Source organism: Schistocerca americana, chromosome 2, assembly GCF_021461395.2.
Source record: "Schistocerca americana isolate TAMUIC-IGC-003095 chromosome 2, iqSchAmer2.1, whole genome shotgun sequence".
Taxonomy (NCBI): domain Eukaryota; kingdom Metazoa; phylum Arthropoda; class Insecta; order Orthoptera; family Acrididae; genus Schistocerca; species Schistocerca americana.
The window spans coordinates 1,027,338,334-1,027,356,597 of record NC_060120.1 but is presented as its reverse complement, the minus strand read 5'-3'; the positions used below and the strand labels follow the sequence as shown (position 1 = coordinate 1,027,356,597).

Genomic DNA, 18,264 nt, shown 5'->3' with positions numbered 1-18,264 from the left:
GACTGGATGAAGCGTCGTCTCACGCGGTCTGCACGTCCAGCACGAACGCTGGTCCAACTGAGGCGCCAGGTGGAAATGGCATGGCAAGCCGTTCCACAGGACTACATCCAGCATCTCTACGATCGTCTCCATGGGAGAATAGCAGCCTGCATTGCTGCGAAAGGTGGATATACACTGTACTAGTGCCGACATTGTGCATGCTCTGTTGCCTGTGTCTATGTGCCTGTGGTTCTGTCAGTGTGATCATGTGATGTATCTGACCCCAGGAATGTGTCAATAAAGTTTCCCCTTCCTGGGACAATGAATTCACGGTGTTCTTATTTCAATTTCCAGGAGTGTATATATAAATTTGATTCCCTCAGAAGTTTTTACCTTACCTTTAGGTAGTAAACCAACAATTCATTAAGTGATGGATCAGCATTCAGGTTTACAAGGTAATATTTGTTTTTCTCCACCTTGATACCAGATGCTTGCACGCTAATACCCATTTTCTCTAATGCCTGCTGGCGCTCTTGTTGTAAGCGTTCTGAAAAAAGGAGTTTTTACAATTTATCTGCTCTGAAAATCTATAATTAGAACTTTTTATAATCTAAATACTGTCGCTAACATAACACTGCAGCCTGAACCATTGTTATTCTGTGTGGCACTATTCACAGATTAAGTGATGATTTCAATCTTATCTACATGCCTGTCACTCATTCAGCTACTCAAGTATATGAAGAGTCACTGGTTTTACACCTTCCGTTATTTACATTCTGCCCAGAAGTTTCCAACATCACTCTGAAGGTTAGATTACATTGTTCCTTTCTTCATTAAAAAAATCACAGATTATTCTTATTCTGTTACATGGTATGGACATGCCTTTATGTTCATGTTAGTGAATGTAGTACACATGTGAAATGACTTTTAATCCATTACTGGCAACCTCTGAATAGCCAACATGATTTCCATGATACTTGTTCCTAACAACTTGACTATGGCACTCTGTCTTTTGTGAGAAAGTTGATGTTGTCAGGCAATCTAGGTGGGATCATTCACATGGTAAATTGTCATATTATGACTCATTTGTGTACATGATGATGCTTCAATGGACATTACAGAAAGCTGATCACAACAACATTAGATTAGATTAGATTAGATTAATACTAGTTCCATGGATCATGAATACGATATTTCGTAATGATGTGGAACGAGTCGAATTTTCCAATACATGACATAATTAGGTTAATTTAACAACATACTTAAGTTAATATAACAACTTTATTTTTTTGTGTTTTTTTGTTTTTCTTTATTTTTTATTTTTATTTTTTTATTATTTTTAATATTTTAGTTTTTTCTTTTTTTTCTTAATTTATATCTAAAAATTCCTCTATGGAGTAGAAGGAGTTGTCACTCAGAAATTCTTTTAATGTCTTCTTAAATACTTGTTGGTTATCTGTCAGACTTTTGATACTATTTGGTAAGTGACCAAAGACTTTAGTGCCAGTATAATTCACCCCTTTCTGTGCCAAAGTTAGATTTAATCTTGAATAGTGAAGATCGTCCTTTCTCCTAGTATTGTAGTTATGCACACTGCTATTACTTTTGAATTGGGTTTGGTTGTTAATAACAAATTTCATAAGAGAGTATATATACTGAGAAGCTACTGTGAATATCCCTAGATCCTTAAATAAATGTCTGCAGGATGATCTTGGGTGGACTCCAGCTATTATTCTGATTACACGCTTTTGTGCAATAAATACTTTATTCCTCAGTGATGAATTACCCCAAAATATGATGCCATATGAAAGCAATGAGTGAAAATAGGCATAGTAAGCTAATTTACTAAGATGTTTATCACCAAAATTTGCAATGACCCTTATTGCATAAGTAGCTGAACTCAAACGTTTCAGCAGATCATCAATGTGTTTCTTCCAATTTAATCTCTCATCAATGGACATACCTAAAAATTTGGAATATTCTACCTTAGCTATATGCTTCTGATTAAGGTCTATATTTATTAATGGCATCATACCATTCACTGTACGGAACTGTATGTACTGTGTCTTATCAAAATTCAGTGAGAGTCCGTTTACAAGGAACCACTTAGTAATTTTCTGAAAGACAGTATTGACAATTTCATCAGTTAATTCTTGTTTCTCAGGTGTGATTACTATACTTGTATCATCAGCGAAGAGAACTAACTTTGCCTTTTCATGAATATAGAATGGCAAGTCATTAATATATAATAAGAACAACAAAGGACCCAAGACTGACCCTTGTGGAACCCCATTCTTGATAGTTCCCCAGTTTGAGGAATGTGCTGATCTTTGCATGTTACGAGAACTACTTATTTCTAGTTACTGAAAGCCAATTAATGACACACTGGATATATGATATCTTCATATGCGTGCAGTTTGAGAACACGTCAAAATTATATTTTTTATCTGTGTGTTGTGTGTAAATGGTTGTTTATTTAGACATTTTGCAAAAATGCCTTACATGCACCATTCTCAGGATGCTTACAGATACTGCCCATTTGCAAACCATTTGAAAAAGTCTTTGATACTATGTGCTGTATTTATTTAGTTGTTTACTAGCTGCTCTGGCAAAGCTGTAGAAACATTCCATCATTTTTGAACTGGATTTGTTATTTTTTATGACCTGAACTATTATAAACCTGCACGTGAATGTTTTTGTACAAGAAGTTGTCTGCGTACCACACAATGAATGCATATAACACTTGACAGTTCTTCAACCAATAAGCAACAAATCCACATCTGCAACCTACCATTGATAGTGCTCCATCATTAATGCATGCAAATACATTATGAAAGGATTTTTTATTCTAAAGTATGATTTCACACATTAAACACAAATAATTCTGTTGTATCAGTAATGAAATTTGTTAGATTTCTTCCCACAATGCACCATTCCCATCACAATAATGTACATATGGCATCAATAAATCGTTATTCTGTGCAAAAACTGGCAGTTGCATGGAAAATGAAGAGTTTTGAAGAGTACTTACAAGTCTTTTATCACCATTAAATGCCATTTCTCCAGTTCATTGGCTTACTGTGCTGTCGTTTAGAGGCAACATTATTAAAATTTCAGGTACATCCTCAAGCATTACTGTTGAGGAGTTTCTCCAATATTACAGTTTTTATCACTTTTGCAATTAATTGTGAAATGTAATAATCTGCAATTATCCATGTTCGTTCACTGTGTGTTGTTTCTTAAACAACTGAACAGTTGTTGAACTAATTTGAAATATTTATACATTTCCAGAAAATATTCAGTGGGCTTGTCCTAATAAGTTGGATGCTTTGTAGAAAGATGTTCTTGCAGTCAATTTTGCATCATAACCTCACTGAATAATGTTTTATGATGCAACAAATACATTGGGTGTTGATGGTTTACAACAGATTCTATGAACAAATACTGCCATGAAGATATTTCATTTTATGAGACACTCTGTTTATCTGTTACAGCTGGTTGGTGTGCAGGGAGATGCATGAGATATTGTGCAATGAGGCTCTTTTGTTTGCACTCGCTCTATAGTGCCATTTAGTCCCTCTTGTGTAATGTAAACTAAACATATGCACAGGCAATACAAATAGTATATTTTCTGAAATCAAATTTACAATGTGGAATTTTATGAAAACCTAATGAAAATGTTTTTAAATCCCCTACTGCCTAATGCCCACCATGAAAGCTGGAATGCCCAATACTGGGCAGTACAACCCAGGGTTGATTACCAGCAATATAAATAGTAAAATTAAAAAAATTATCAGTTTCCTATTACAAAACCAAGTTTATAGCTATATGCACATTTTCACAAGGAGACAGCTCTTATGTAATTATTCTCAAGGAATTGCAGCAGATCTCTGGTGATCAGACAAAGAACTGCAAACAAAGGAAGATTGGCAAAAAATCTTGCCTTTGACAAAGTTTGATGAAATTTTGTTTGATCAAACTAGGGAATGCTCCATGTGTGGATTACCAATAAATATGATTATGATGTGAGCTAAATGCTGGTTATATAAATTAAAACTCACAAATAGTACTACACATCAGATGCTATTCTGCTACGAGAGACAACCTTTTAGAACTAAAAATTACATTACCTGTCTTCTGTAGTTTCTCCTCCCACGTCTGCGACATTTCTTTCATAAGCTTCTCACTTTCACTTAGTTTTTCATGCAGATTTATTCTTTGCTGCAAGAAAAACAAGGGAAGAAGACAGTAATAGCAGACCCTTATGAACAGGTTCAACAATTCACAATTTATCACTGGCAAACATCCTTTGGACAAAAATTCATGCACGCAAGTGTGGGGGTGTGTGCGCACACACACACACACACACACACACACACACACACACACACACACACACACACACACAGAACATATATGAGATCTAGATGCCAATCTGTGTATTAACCACTGGATTCTGAGAGTAAATGGCATCTTTAAGTCACAAAGACTAAAGAGAATGCTCATAAATCATTCAGTTTTCACACTACATAAGTACTGTCCTCTGTCAGACATATTACCACATTATTTGTTTACCTTAAAAGGCACAGAGACAAAGCTATGAAAGACATTCTAGTATAAATAAACTTTTGAAACATGATCCTTATTCTTCATATACTAAATTTGTGAACATGAGAAGAAGCAGGATATCACTTTGAAAACAACGAAATTGTTTTCATTACTTACTGACCACAGTTCAGTGTTGATAAACTACTCATTGTTCTTGTGTCTTAGTATCAGCTTCATCCGAAGAAATGAACTGTGATGAATGAACTCTTGATGAGACTCAGGATAAAATTCAGGGATATCTTATCACTCAGATCACAGTTCACTCATCCATTACCACATTTCGTGTATTTTCTGTCATTATCTGGGCTCCCACTTTCACTCTATTTTATTTATTTCACTCATATTTCTCTCTTTTTTACTTCTACTCATTTTAGTGACTCACAAAGCACTGTCATTTGATGATTACCTCACTGTTTCTACATTGATATACTCCCTTTCTTTGCAGAAGAGTACAAACTGGTCCATATAAAAACAATGGTGCCATTTTCACAGGATATGTGTAAGTGATGGAGTTAATTAACTATAAAACTTTATTGAAATTTTATCATGAATGGTCACACGTGAGATTTTTTCAACCACGATATAGTGTATGTCATAAACACTCTAGGATTACAGGAACAGGGAGACATTACAACATCATTCACTTATCTTTCACTGTGGCTTTTGGCACAAGGACATTCAAAATTTGCACTTTGCACTCTTGCCTACTTATCTTTACACACACCTGAATGCCTGTGGCTGCAGAAGATACTTCAGTTTAGAGTTTTCTTGTGCACTTTTTATTTCATATTCAAGTAAATTCTTTTCAACTTTTGGTTGCAGTTTCAATATTCAGTATATTTTTTGCATTATGCTGAATTATATATGCAAAAGAGTATATTCTCAATGAGGATGGGACTCTGACTGATTGATTCACAAACGCTATTCTTCCTCTTGTACTAACAGGTAGTAGGAAGAGGTAATTTATGCACACAGTGAATTGAGGATTGTGTATTTTTCAAATAATTGGGAGAAGTTAGGTATATATGTTTTTAAATTCTGGCCTAAAACAATGTTATTGCCCATAATTAAAGCAGGTGTAGTATACACAGTTTGATGTGGAATAAAAATTTCACCATTTTAAAACTAAACTGACTTCTAAAAAAAATTTTCTTTGAAACTGTGTGTGTGTGTGTGTGTGTGTGTGTGTGTGTGTGTGTGTGTGTGTGTGCAAGGACATTTCTTGTTTGCACATAAGCTTATATAAGTCAATGGATTAGTTTTTCTCCATAAACTAACCAAACAGAGCCAATGTGCAAGTAGTAATCATGAAAGTCCTGCCATCCAAAACAACAAGAACAGAATTCCTCTTGATACACCTTATTACGCTGTACTAGATTCTATTTACTCGCCTGAATACCAAAGAGCAGGTTTCTCTCATCAAATCTTTAAATGAGTTTGTCACTATCAAACCTTTCCACATCTCCCAAAGTAACCATTAACAGAACCCAAAATCCTATCCTCACTACTGACAAAAAAAAGTCTTTACCAGCCTGCATATATGACTGTTAAAATGTAATGCTACATTGGTGTTGTTATAGTGGTGTGCACATAAGAAGGTGCGTGGTAAGGCGATGCACAGTTTACCATGTGATGCTACAGCCAATAGCATCATTCTACCGTGTGAGACTGTTCCATGTGCTTCTGGTGCACATCAAACTCTTGGCATGCTTTATCATGTTAGTCTGGGTTTGGTGAGGGTATTCAGCCAATAGTTTTCCTTATGGGTGGCATATGGCAAACATGAGTACTAATATGTTAAGAACTGACAGTGATAGTTTTCCAAGCATTTCAATAGTTGTAGGGAGAATCAGAAGAAAAACAATGGGCCAATGGGGCACTCACGCCAGCGTTGTCAGTTACTAGTGTAGGCAATGACTGAAGTCTGAGTCATAGAACAGAGACAGGGAGCACACTGGAGACAAAGAAATGCATAATGCCTCTCTCTGAGCAGAAAACATTACAGTCACCTTCTTAGTTGCAAGCAACTATTATGACAGAGAAAAGACGGAGAGGGTGGTGACATTACTGGTTGTGCAGGATTCTGCTACCATTTTTACCTGAAATCCCAAGGGCAGTGGTGTGTTACACTGTATGAGGCATGTCTGGAAAGTAAGTACTGTTTTGGAAAAAAACTGATAAAAACACTTTTTCAAACCAAAATTTATCTTTACAGGAAATAGGACTTCTTAAACTATTTTTTACATAGTCCCCACCATTGTTCAGACATCTGTCATAGCAGGAAACCAACATTTCTATGTCTTCTTCATAGAAAGATGCCACCATTGAAGATAACCACTGTTGAACAGCATTTTTTGTATCGTCATTGCTGTAAAAGTGTCTTCTTCCTAAATCATGCTTCAAGTTCAAGAACGAATGGGAGTAAGAAGGCCTGTATGAAAGGTGATTGAACTGCTCCCAAATGAACTGTTGAACAAGATTTTGAGTGACACAAGCAGAATGGGGAGATTTTTTGTCAGGAAGCAACACAATTTCTTGACTGCGCATTTCACACCTTCTGTTTTGAGTTGCGCACTAAAGTTTTCTCAATACCCCACAGTATCATACAACATTGAGTTTCACCTCTGGGAAGGAACTCAACAAGCAGAATGCCCTGTCTCTCCCAGAACACAGTGCACATGATTTTTTGAGCTGATAATGTTCTGAATTTTTGTTTTTTGGAGGATCATGAATGGCTCCACTCCATCATCTATTGTTTTGTCTGGAGTGCCATGACAAATCCAAGTTTCATCACTGGTCACAATTTCGTTTCAGAATTCATCCCCATCATCACTGTATCAGATAATAAATGGTAAATCACTGCCAAGTCGCTTCATTTTGCGGATATCTGTAAAGATTTTTGGATCCAAAGAGGAACACAATCTGTGAATATTTAAGCAATTTGTGACAGTCTCATGCTAAACAGTTTTTGAAATTTGTGGAAACTCATCACAAAGCTTTCTTATTTTAAACTATCTGTTTTGATGACTTTTCTCATTCATTTTCTCAAATAAATCATCACTGACAACAGAAAGCCACTCACTCCATGCTTCATCATGAACACTGGTTCATCCATGAGTGAACTTTCTCAGCCACTTTCTTACCATTCCATCAGTCATTACATTTTCAACATAAATCTCTACAAACTGATGATTTTCTCAAATAAATCATCACTGACAACAGAAAGCCACTCACTCCATGCTTCATCATGAACACTGGTTCATCCATGAGTGAACTTTCTCAGCCACTTTCTTACCATTCCATCAGTCATTACATTTTCAACATAAATCTCTACAAACTGATGATAAATTTCAGCTGGTTTAATTCAAAAACTGTACAACAGAACGCACTTCACACTTGGTGAGCTCTTAAGTATTTTGAATGATCACTAACAAATGTAAACACAACAAAATCCATCCATTTCTAATGGTGTCAGAGTAAAGGCAAAGTGTGAATGTGCAGAACTGCGACACTAATGCTGCAGTGACAGTAGAATGACATGATACTTACTTTCTGGACAATGTTCACAGATGATACTTTTCATAATGTCTTACATTCAAATGTTTTGACTTTTGCATTGGGGCTTTTGTTTCAATACCATTTTTAATAAAAAATGGGTATATATTAGCCAAGTCTAAAAAGTGTTTATAGAATGTTCTTTGTGATACAATTACATATTCAGTGTTCCCAAAAAATTATTTAATGATGAAAGATTGGTGCTTTTGGCATGCAGTGTTGCAGAACCATATTCATTAACCAGTATATCTCCTCCACAGCCCAAGGAGTGATCCACCCACATGTTGGAGCTCTTGCTGTATCTCATTCCTTAATAATTTTCATTTAATCTCCAACACAAAAAATTGGTTAGTGAACCCATAAACTAAAATTAATACAATGCAGTTTTCACCTGTATCTTCTGACTGTTTACAAACTATTAATAATAAAAGTTCAAATTACAGAAACAAATGTGTTCTCATTTCTGTATGGCTTAAAATGTAGTCCTTACTTACATCTTTAAAACCTTCGGAGCCCTGAAAAAGAAAAGAATTTACATTAAACCAGCATCACCAAATGTTGACATGTAGTAATAAGTTAATAAAAAATTGCATGCATTAAATAATAAATCAGCAACATGGAAAATAACACACTGTCGTAAATAATTAAATAATTTCAACTTACTGTTGCATGTTTCAGCATCTCTTTCAATGCTTCTACTTCTTGCCTCAGCTCTCTTATGATTCGAGCATTGGGATCTTCATTCACAACAGCATGATTGACAATTCGCTTTGCTCTGTCAGCATACCTTAATGTTGACAACGTTTCTTCATAGTTATCAGCAGCAGGTGATACTGTTGCTACCATCACAGTTTTGCTATTGCCTCCCAAATTATCCTGCAAAGTAGTTACATCATGTAAATATATTTCAACATTGTTTTGAAACATTTATTGTATTTTGATTAAATTTTAAACCAGCGAACTTTCTGCTACAAAAGGGAAAAAGCAATGTTTTGTATTGCATTAGCTAAGCAACACAAAACACACACGACTATGTTGTCCTGACAGACTAAATTGTACCCTTCCCTGTAAAATTAGATGGTCAGGACAATTCAGATATTAGTGTATGAATGTGTGTATTCTCCACTATTTACCTCTGAAGGAGGACATAGTCCAAAAGTTTAGTAATACTTTCAATCTTGTTTAGTGTCAATTGGCTTCAACTATATGGTGAGTTTTTAGCTTTACTCCTTCCAGTGTTTATTTCTACAATACTTAATCTACATCTACATATATACCCCACAAGCCAACATCGTAGATGACACCTTTTACCAGTACAAGCCACTCCCTTCCCTGTTCCACTCACAAATGGAGCATGGGAAACATGACTCTGTGCAAGTCCTTATTTCACGTATCTTGTCTCTGAAGTCCTTAAGTGAAATCTACGCTGGCGGCAACAGAGTCATTCTGCAGTTCTCTAAATTTTCTCAATAGTTTATCTTGAAAAGGTCATCTTCCCTCTACGGATTCCCATTTGAGTTCACAAAGCAACTCCGTAATATTCATGTGTTGATAGAACCTACCAGTAATGAATCTAACAGCATACTTCTGAACTGCTTCAACGTCTACCTTTAATGTGAACTGGAGGTGATCCCAAATACTCCAGCAAGATTCAAGAGTGGGTCACTTCGGCATTCTATATCTGGTCTCCTCTAGAGATAAGTTTCGCTTTCCTAGAATTCTCCCAAAATACTGAAATCAACCATTCACCTTTCTTACCAATCTTAGGTGTTTGTTTCATCTCATATCATTATGCAATGTTACACCTAGATATTTAACTGATGTGAAAGTGATAAGCACTAATAATGTATTTGAACATTACAGGTTTATTTTGCCAACTCATTTGCATTAACTTACAGTTTTCTATATTTAGAGTGCGCTGCCATTCATCATACCAAGTATAAATTTGGACTAAGTCATTCTGAATCATCTTACAGTCACTCAATTATGACAGTTTCCCGTACACAACAAGAGTGTCAGCAAAGAATCGCAGATTTCTGCTCTCTGTCTGTTAGATCATTTGTGTGTACAGAGAACAAGATCTCTCTGTTGAACACTGACCATCCAGGACAATGTACTAGATTGCATTACTTAAGAAATCTTTGAGCCACTCACATGCCTTACAACCTATTATCACACTGGACTCTCACTTGGGAGGACGACGGTTCAATCCCGTGTCCGGCCATTCTGATTTAGGTTTTTCATTATTTCCCTAAATCGCTTCAGGCAAATGCTGGGATGGCACTTTTGGAAGGGCACGGCTGACTTCCTTCCCTATCCTTCCCTAATCCAATGAGATCGATGACCTCGCTGGTTGTCTCTTCCCCAAACAACCCAACCCAACAACCTATTATACATGCTCAGCCCGTTGTTAGCAGTTGGCAGCAGGGCACTGTGTCAAACAATTCTTGGAAATCTAAGAATATGGACTCTGTCTCCTGCCTTTCATCTTCGGGTCAAGCAGAATCACACGAGATAAGGGCAAGTTGAATTTGGCATGAGTGATGCTTTCTAAATCCATGATGGATGGTAGCTTTTCTGTCTCAAGGAAATTTATTATATTGAAACTTAGAGTATGTTGAAGAATTCTGCATCAGTCCAATGTTAAAAATATTGGTCTGTAATTTTGCAGGCCCATTCTCTTACCATTCTTACATACAGCAGTTAACTGCACTTTTTTCCAGTGACTTGTGACTTTGCACCGACCAAGAGATTTGCAACAACTGGAGGCTAAGCAAGTGGCGAATGGTGAAGAGCACACTCTGTAAAATTGAACTGTGATTCCACCCAGACATGGTGACTTATTTGTTCTCTGTGTCAGGGATGCCTATTTCTATATCCTCCATAAGAGAGTCAAATGATGGGTTGTCTGTGGAGCCTCCTGGATTAATGATTTCTTAAACATAGAATTTAAAACTTCAGCTTTCCTTTTGCTGTCTTCTACTGCCACAACAGACTGGTCCATGAGAGACAAGATAGAAGCCTTCAGCCCACTTAGTGTTTTTATGTAGGAAAAAAAGGTTATTTACAAATTCAAACAATGGAAACTCCACAGAGGAATATCAACCACATAGGAAAAGACAGATTGCTACTTACGGTAAAGAAGACACATTAAGTTGCAGGCAGGCACAATTAAAATATGCTTACATAAAGCTTTCAGCCACAGCCTTCATCAGCAAAAGAGAAACGTATACCATTCATATACACAAACAAGTGCACCTCATACACACACGACCGCCAACTCCAACATCTTGGGCTGGAATGCCGGCCCAAGATGCTGGAGTTGATGGTCATATGTTCATGAGGTGTGCTTGCTAGTGTGTGTGGATGGTAAATGTTTCTGTTTTGCTGATGAAGGCTGTGGCCGAAAGCTTTATGTAAGTGTCTTCCAATTTTGCCTGTTTGCAACTTAATGTGCCTTCTGCTTTTTCCCCACATTATTTACAAATTCTTTATGTTACTTTCCACTATGATGTCACAGATGTTTCAAATAAGTGTAAGATCACTACAGTTTTAATTGCACACAAAGAGTCATGAGCATCTTGTTCTTAACATTTTCTGATTACAATGTTTGCTTCAACTACATACAGATCTCTATGGTGAGAGGTGTAATTGGTCAACGTACTAACCTTGAGCAACCACGTGAGCACAGAATCTCTGTACGGAACAAATTTATCCTTATTTTTACCCATCGCCTGGTCAGCCAATTTCGAGATGACTAAACCCAGGGTAGTTAGAGATCTGTAACATAATTTCAAGTAGTTTTAAATAAACTAAACAACAAGTGTTTTTGCATATAGGCAATTAGTGAAATGCACTAAAAGCACTAAAAGATAATGACAACAAAACAAATTTGAGCAGTTTTAACACATGATTTATTTGATTTTCTTATTTACTTTCGAGTTCCATAGATTCTTTATGCAAATCCATCACTAGGATGTAGAACATGTCAGATTATTACAGAAGTAACCACATGTAAAGGGTCACAAGGCTTACAATCTAAATCATATGTAAACAGGTATAGGACAAGTGAAGCACAACTGTTCAGATAACTCAGGTAATACACTGAAGCACCAAAGAAATTGGTGTAGGCATGCAGTTCAAATACAGCGATATGTAAACAAGCAGAATACAGCACTGCAGTCTCAAACACCTTTATAAGGCAACAAGTGTTTGGCGCAGTTGTTAGATCGGTTATTGCTACTACAATGGCAGGTTGTCAAGATCTAAGTGAGTTTGAAAGTAGTTTAATAGTTGGCACATGAGCGATGGAACACAGCATCTCTGAGATAGTGATGAATTGGGGATTTTTCCCATATGACCATTTCATGAGTGTACCGTGAATATCAATAATCTAGTAAAACATCAAACCTCTGACATTGCTGTGACCAGAAAAAGATCCTGCAAGAACGGGACCCACGTCAACTGAAGACAAGCATTAAATGTGCAACCCTCCCACAAACTGCTGCAGATTTCAATGCTGGACCATCAACTAGTGTCAGCGTGCGAACCATTCAATGAAACATCCTCAATATAGGCTTTTGGAACCAAAGGTCCACTTGTCTTCCCTTGATGACTGCGCAACACAAAGCTTTACACCTTGCTTGGGCCCATCAACACTGACATTGGACTGTTGATGACTGGAAACATGTTTCCTGGTCAGACAAGTCTCACTTCAAATTGTGTTGAGCAGATGGACGTGTAAGTGTATGGAGACAACCTCATGAATCCATGGATCCTGCTTGGCATCAGGGGACTGTTCCATCTGATGAAGGGTCTGTAATAGTGTGGGGCATGTGCAGTTGGAGTGATACGGGACCCCTGGTTTGTCTAGATACGACTCTTATAGGTGATACATACATAAGCATCCTGTCTGAACACCTGCATTCATTTATGTCCATTGTGCATTCTGACAGACCTGGGCAATTCCAGCAGTACAAAGTGACACCCCACACATCCAGAATTGCTACAGAGTGGATCCAGGAACACTTTTCTGAGTTTAAATGCTTCCGCTGGCCACCAAATGCCCTATACGTGAACATTATTGAGCATATCTCGGATGCCTTGCAACATGCTGTTCGGAAGACATCTCCACCCTCTCATACTCCTAGAGATTTATGGACATCCCTGTAGGATTCACGGTTTCAATTTCCTCCAGCACAACTTCCGACATTAGTCAAGCCCATGCCGTGTCATGCTGCGGCACTTCTGCTTGTTTGCTGTGGAACACAGGTGCACCCGTTCCTTTTTTCTCCAGTGTAGTAATAGTAATAGTCATACAAACAAATTATAAAGCTTACACTTTAATTCATACAAGCTGCATTCTGTCAATCTACATCTACATCTACATCTACACTCAGCAAGCCACCTTGCAGTGTGTAGTGGAGAGTACTTTGTATACCACTGTCACATCCCCCCCTTTTCTGTTCCAGTAGCAAATAGTTTGTGGGAAGAACGATTGCCAGTAAGCCTCTGTGTGGGTTCAGATCTCCCTAATTTTATCTTCATGGTTTTTTCATGAGCTGTGTGTAGGAGGAAGCAATATATCTGTTGACTCTTCTAGGAACGAATGCTCTCAGAACTTTAACAGTATGCCACATTGTGATACCAAATGCCTCTTGCAGAGTCTGCCACTGGAGGAAGTTGATTATCTCTGTGACCCTACATGCTAACTAAATGAACCTGTAACAAAACCGGATTCTCTTCTATGGATCTTCTCCATTTCCTCTGCCAATGCTGTCTGGTATGGATGCCACACTCATAACCAATATTCAAGTACTGGTTGAACAAGTGTTTTGTACACTACCTCCTGTGTTGATGGATTGAATTTCCTAAAGATTTTTCCAGTGAATCTAAGTCTGGTGTCTTCCTTTTCTGTAATTAGTTGTATGTGGTCATCTCAATTTAAGCCTCCCCATACACATACTCCTAGACATTTTAGGCTAATAGCTGTTTCCAGCGATTGTTCTGCAAGCGTGTAGCCATATAATAATGGGTCCTTCTGTCTATGCCTATATCTAAGCAGTATGTTACATTTGTTTATCTCGAGTGTCAACTGCCACTCCTGCACCAAGGGTCAACACAAGGAATTTGAAAGGCTCTAAATTTTTCTTTGTCACCACATTTTAATTCGATATCTTCCTATTTCTATGAATGCTATGTGAAGCTGAATGAACCGAGTCTTGTTAACATTAAGGGGCAGATAATGTGAAGTGAACCAATCTAGAGGTTTTGAATATGGTTGTCACAGTGTCTAGTCTATAATTAGGTGCTTTCTCAATCATAATGATTGTGGCATCTGCAAATAAGCTGAAGTGTGCCTTTTGGCTCACACTGCAAGACAGGTCATTGATAAAGACTGAGAATAGTAAGAGACCAAGCACTAAGCCCTGCAGCAACTCACATTTCTTTGTGTTCCAATAAGAGCAGGCAGCTGTCATTGAAGAATTATTCAGTACTACCTTCTGCTTTTTGTCTTCTAGATATGACTTGAACCACATCCCTACTTTACCATTTAAGCTATAGTGTTCATACTTGGAATTTTGTGGTCAATACACCAGGCAAATGGTTTAGACAGATAACAAAAAATTCCAAATGGTGACATTTTATTGTTTGTAGGTTTCGGTAAACAGTTAACAAATGAGAAAATGATATGTTAATTGAAATAACCTGATGGAAACGAAATCAATTTTTACTAAGGGCATTGTGTTTATTCAGATGATCAGTATATCAGCTTCTCTAGGGTTTTAGAAAGATTTGCAACCAATGAAATTGAATGGTAGTTGTAAACCTCAGTTTTATCACTTTTTTGTACAGTAGTTTGAAAATTGCATATTTGAGTCTATTAGGAACAGTATTTTGATTTAGGAACTCATTAAATGTGTGTCAGAAAACTTTAAGAATAAATCTGCAGCAGTTCTTCAGTACTTTGATTGATATATTGCTCACACCAGTAGCAGTTTTCTTCTTTTTTTTCTTCTGTTGTGAAATTGGATACATGAGCTTGCCTAATCTTGTTCTGCACTGATTTTTGTAGAAGATTCATGGCTTCAACCACGCATCCTTTACACCCAATTTGATTACCTACTGTCAAAAAAAGGTTGTTGAAGAGATCATCAACTATTTCACCATGCAGCCATTATGACTTCGATACAGTCTGTATCCTCTGAACTTTCGTCTGTCTTCCTTTGTACCACCTTCCCAGATTTAATGAACATGGTCTTGGATCTTTTAATCACATTCTTTAAAATGCTACAGTGTAATTTGTAGTGCTACTTATCCTGAGGTATATTAGAGTTTCTGAGTGAAGTTTTGTTTTACAGGTTGTTTTACTTCCTTTGCAAGCCACTGTCTCCTGCAATCATTCTAATTTGTACTTTTTGAAATTCTTTTAGAAAATACAGGCTCAAACTGGGTAACAAATTTGTTTAGGAATGGGTTAAATTTTTAGACCATTTAAGATTTGTGTTACACAAATTTTGATCAAGTCTGTTATTGTTTACAAAAATATTGTTAATCAGGCTTGTACAGTTTTTTTGTCAGTCATTTGTCAGAGTCAGACTGAAAGAGCGAATCACATTCTCAGAATCTGTCCTATCACTATTGCAGTAAGAACATTTACATTAAAATCACCAAGCATAACTATTTCTTTGGTCTTTGAGAACAGGCAAGTTAAAAGTGATTGTAATTGGTTGAGGGATACATTCTTCTTTCCTGAGAAATCTTTGTAAACAGTAATCACATAAATAGGTAATGTCTTTTCATTGAGCCTGTCTGCAACTCTACAGGTCATCTTTGCGGTGAGTAGCAGTCTGTCCTTTTCTTAACATTGGTGATATTCCAAGCCAGAGTTTTCATTGTGCAACAAGCCTCAAATACAATAATTTTTTAACAATATTAGGAAAAGGATAGATTGCTACTCACCATAAAGATGACTGGTTGAGTTGCAGACAGGCACAATGAAAAGACTGTAACATATTACTGCTTTTCACCCAACCAGAGCTGTCTCTGATAGCAGTCGGGTATGTGAAGTGTGCTTGCTTGTGTGAATGTGTCTGTGCTTTCTTCTTCACTGAAAGATTTGTCCATGAGCTATAATGTGTGAAAGTCTTTTTGTTGTGCCTGTCTGCAACTCAACAGGTCATCTTTGTGGTGAGTAACAGTCTGTCCTTTTCTTAACGTTGTTGATATTCCAAGCCAGAGTTTTCATTGTTTGATGATAATTCTTTTACAGTATTATGACACAAAGTAGCTACCTCTAATCCTATTGCTCAAAAGTGTGCATATCTCTTGAGTTTCACAGTTTTAGTGAGCTTTTGTTATCTCCTCCTTTCTTCTTTAACTCCAATGAACAGACTGTAATATTTCCTTCTCTACCAGATGCCAAATCCTATACATCTCTCACGTGGCTCTGCTTACAGCTAATTCAGGCATATGCCAAAGCAGCTGACCCAGGTCTGCCTCTTTTCACAGTGCTGCCATTTAAACAGTTAAATTATGGCAACCAATACTACTAATACTCACCAGAAAGGAATACTAGTTCTTCCATAATAATTCCCATATGGGGAAGGGGAAGGGGGGGGAAGGGGGAAAGGGGAGGAAAGGAGAGGTGGAAAGGGGGGGAAGGGGGAAGGGGGAAGGGGGAAAGGGGAGAAGGGGAGGGGGAACAGGGAGGGGGAAATGGGAGGGGAGAAGGGGAGGGGGAACAGGGAGGGGGAAATGGGAGGGGGGAAGGGGAACGGGGAAGGGGAAGGGGGAAGGAAAAAGGAAAGGAAAGGAAAGGAAAGGACTAATGATTTGCTGCATTGTCCAAACAAGACACAGCCAGGGCAAAAGCACCACAGGTGCAAAGATGCAAGCTGGTGCCAGTGCCATAGAGACTTGCCACCTGCAGGAGTTCCACCAGCACCAAGAGCGATGGTGAGGATGAAGATATCGACTTCCCCTCAGCCAATTGCTGGCCGAGTACAATCTGTCAATGACCAGACGACAACAGACAGAAGCCTACTTGGAAGATAGAAGAGTGGCTCACGCGCATCTGGTTATAGATCATCTTACAAGGCTGACTTAGACAGGAACCTCTTTTAGTGAGCTCTTAGAAATGAATACACAATTGTTGTAAATTGCATTTGCTGTGTACTGTGAAGTTTACGTATGATTATTTGCACTTAGCCATTAAGGGCCTGTCTTGTGTTATATTACATGCAGTGTTGCGGACTTCATTATTCAATTAGTCACAAAGATAAGTAAACCTTTTTAACTCATTTGTGTGACTTTGTTACTAATTTGTTGGAGTATTGTAGAACCTTCACCCTCCTATCCTGTTACCTGACCCTGGAAGGGAAAAATTGTCTTAGCAGTGTACTGTACTGGATGAACTCACAGACTCTGCCTACTATAACAACAGTGGCAACTTGGCTTTCACAGCAGTAGTGATGAGGCCTTTACAAAACTGGTGACAAGGGTTTACAAAAGGTATCAGCTGCATCAGACTTTGTGTGGAATCAGTGGTGACAGGGAAAATGTGTGCTGGACCAGGACTTGAACCCACAACCTCCTCCTTACCAGGCAGTTGCCTTAAGTACTGCACCACCTGGAAACAGTGTTTATCGCAAATGCATGGACTATCTTGGCAAGCTCCCCTGCCAACTCACATTTCCACCTAGCACCACCTATCTGCAGCCCCTGTCCATGTACTCCTGCTCGCTAATTTTAGATTCCCACTGGAGGTCTAATGTAAGTGTGCATCTGCACTGGAGATTGTGGATTCTTACTCATTAGAGGCAGTGTTCAACTCAGAGTAGCAGCCGTGTCTGATGTCCTCATTGTCAATGGGAGGTTGAACACTAATCTTCCTTGCTTCCAAAGTAGTGAGGAACTTTTGGTTCCACCTAAGTAGCTGTAAGGAAGTATGCACTGTCTGTGTTGATATTTTACTGATAACATCATCTTTTTGACTTGCACTCTTTCTTCTATGCACAAATCATACACTGGCTCAGTACCAAGGTAAAATAATTGCTGTGGGATGCAGTCTTATGGGTTATATAAGTCTGCAATCTTAGTGGTTGCATAAGTCATGTTGCT

General features: G+C 37.8%; 1 protein-coding gene across 1 annotated transcript in view; it reads right to left on the bottom strand.

Moving 5' to 3' along the window:
- Positions 1-18,264, bottom strand: part of LOC124594646 (kinesin-like protein KIF13A) — a 404,453-nt gene that overhangs the window by 145,155 nt on the left and 241,034 nt on the right. Inside the window, exons 6-10 of the mRNA XM_047133014.1 lie at positions 11,811-11,922; positions 8,806-9,018; positions 8,637-8,657; positions 4,110-4,200; positions 378-526 (exon numbers count right to left, since the gene is read on the bottom strand). Coding sequence (XP_046988970.1) covers positions 378-526; positions 4,110-4,200; positions 8,637-8,657; positions 8,806-9,018; positions 11,811-11,922 — 586 coding nt within the window. The remainder of the gene's footprint in view (positions 1-377; positions 527-4,109; positions 4,201-8,636; positions 8,658-8,805; positions 9,019-11,810; positions 11,923-18,264) is intronic.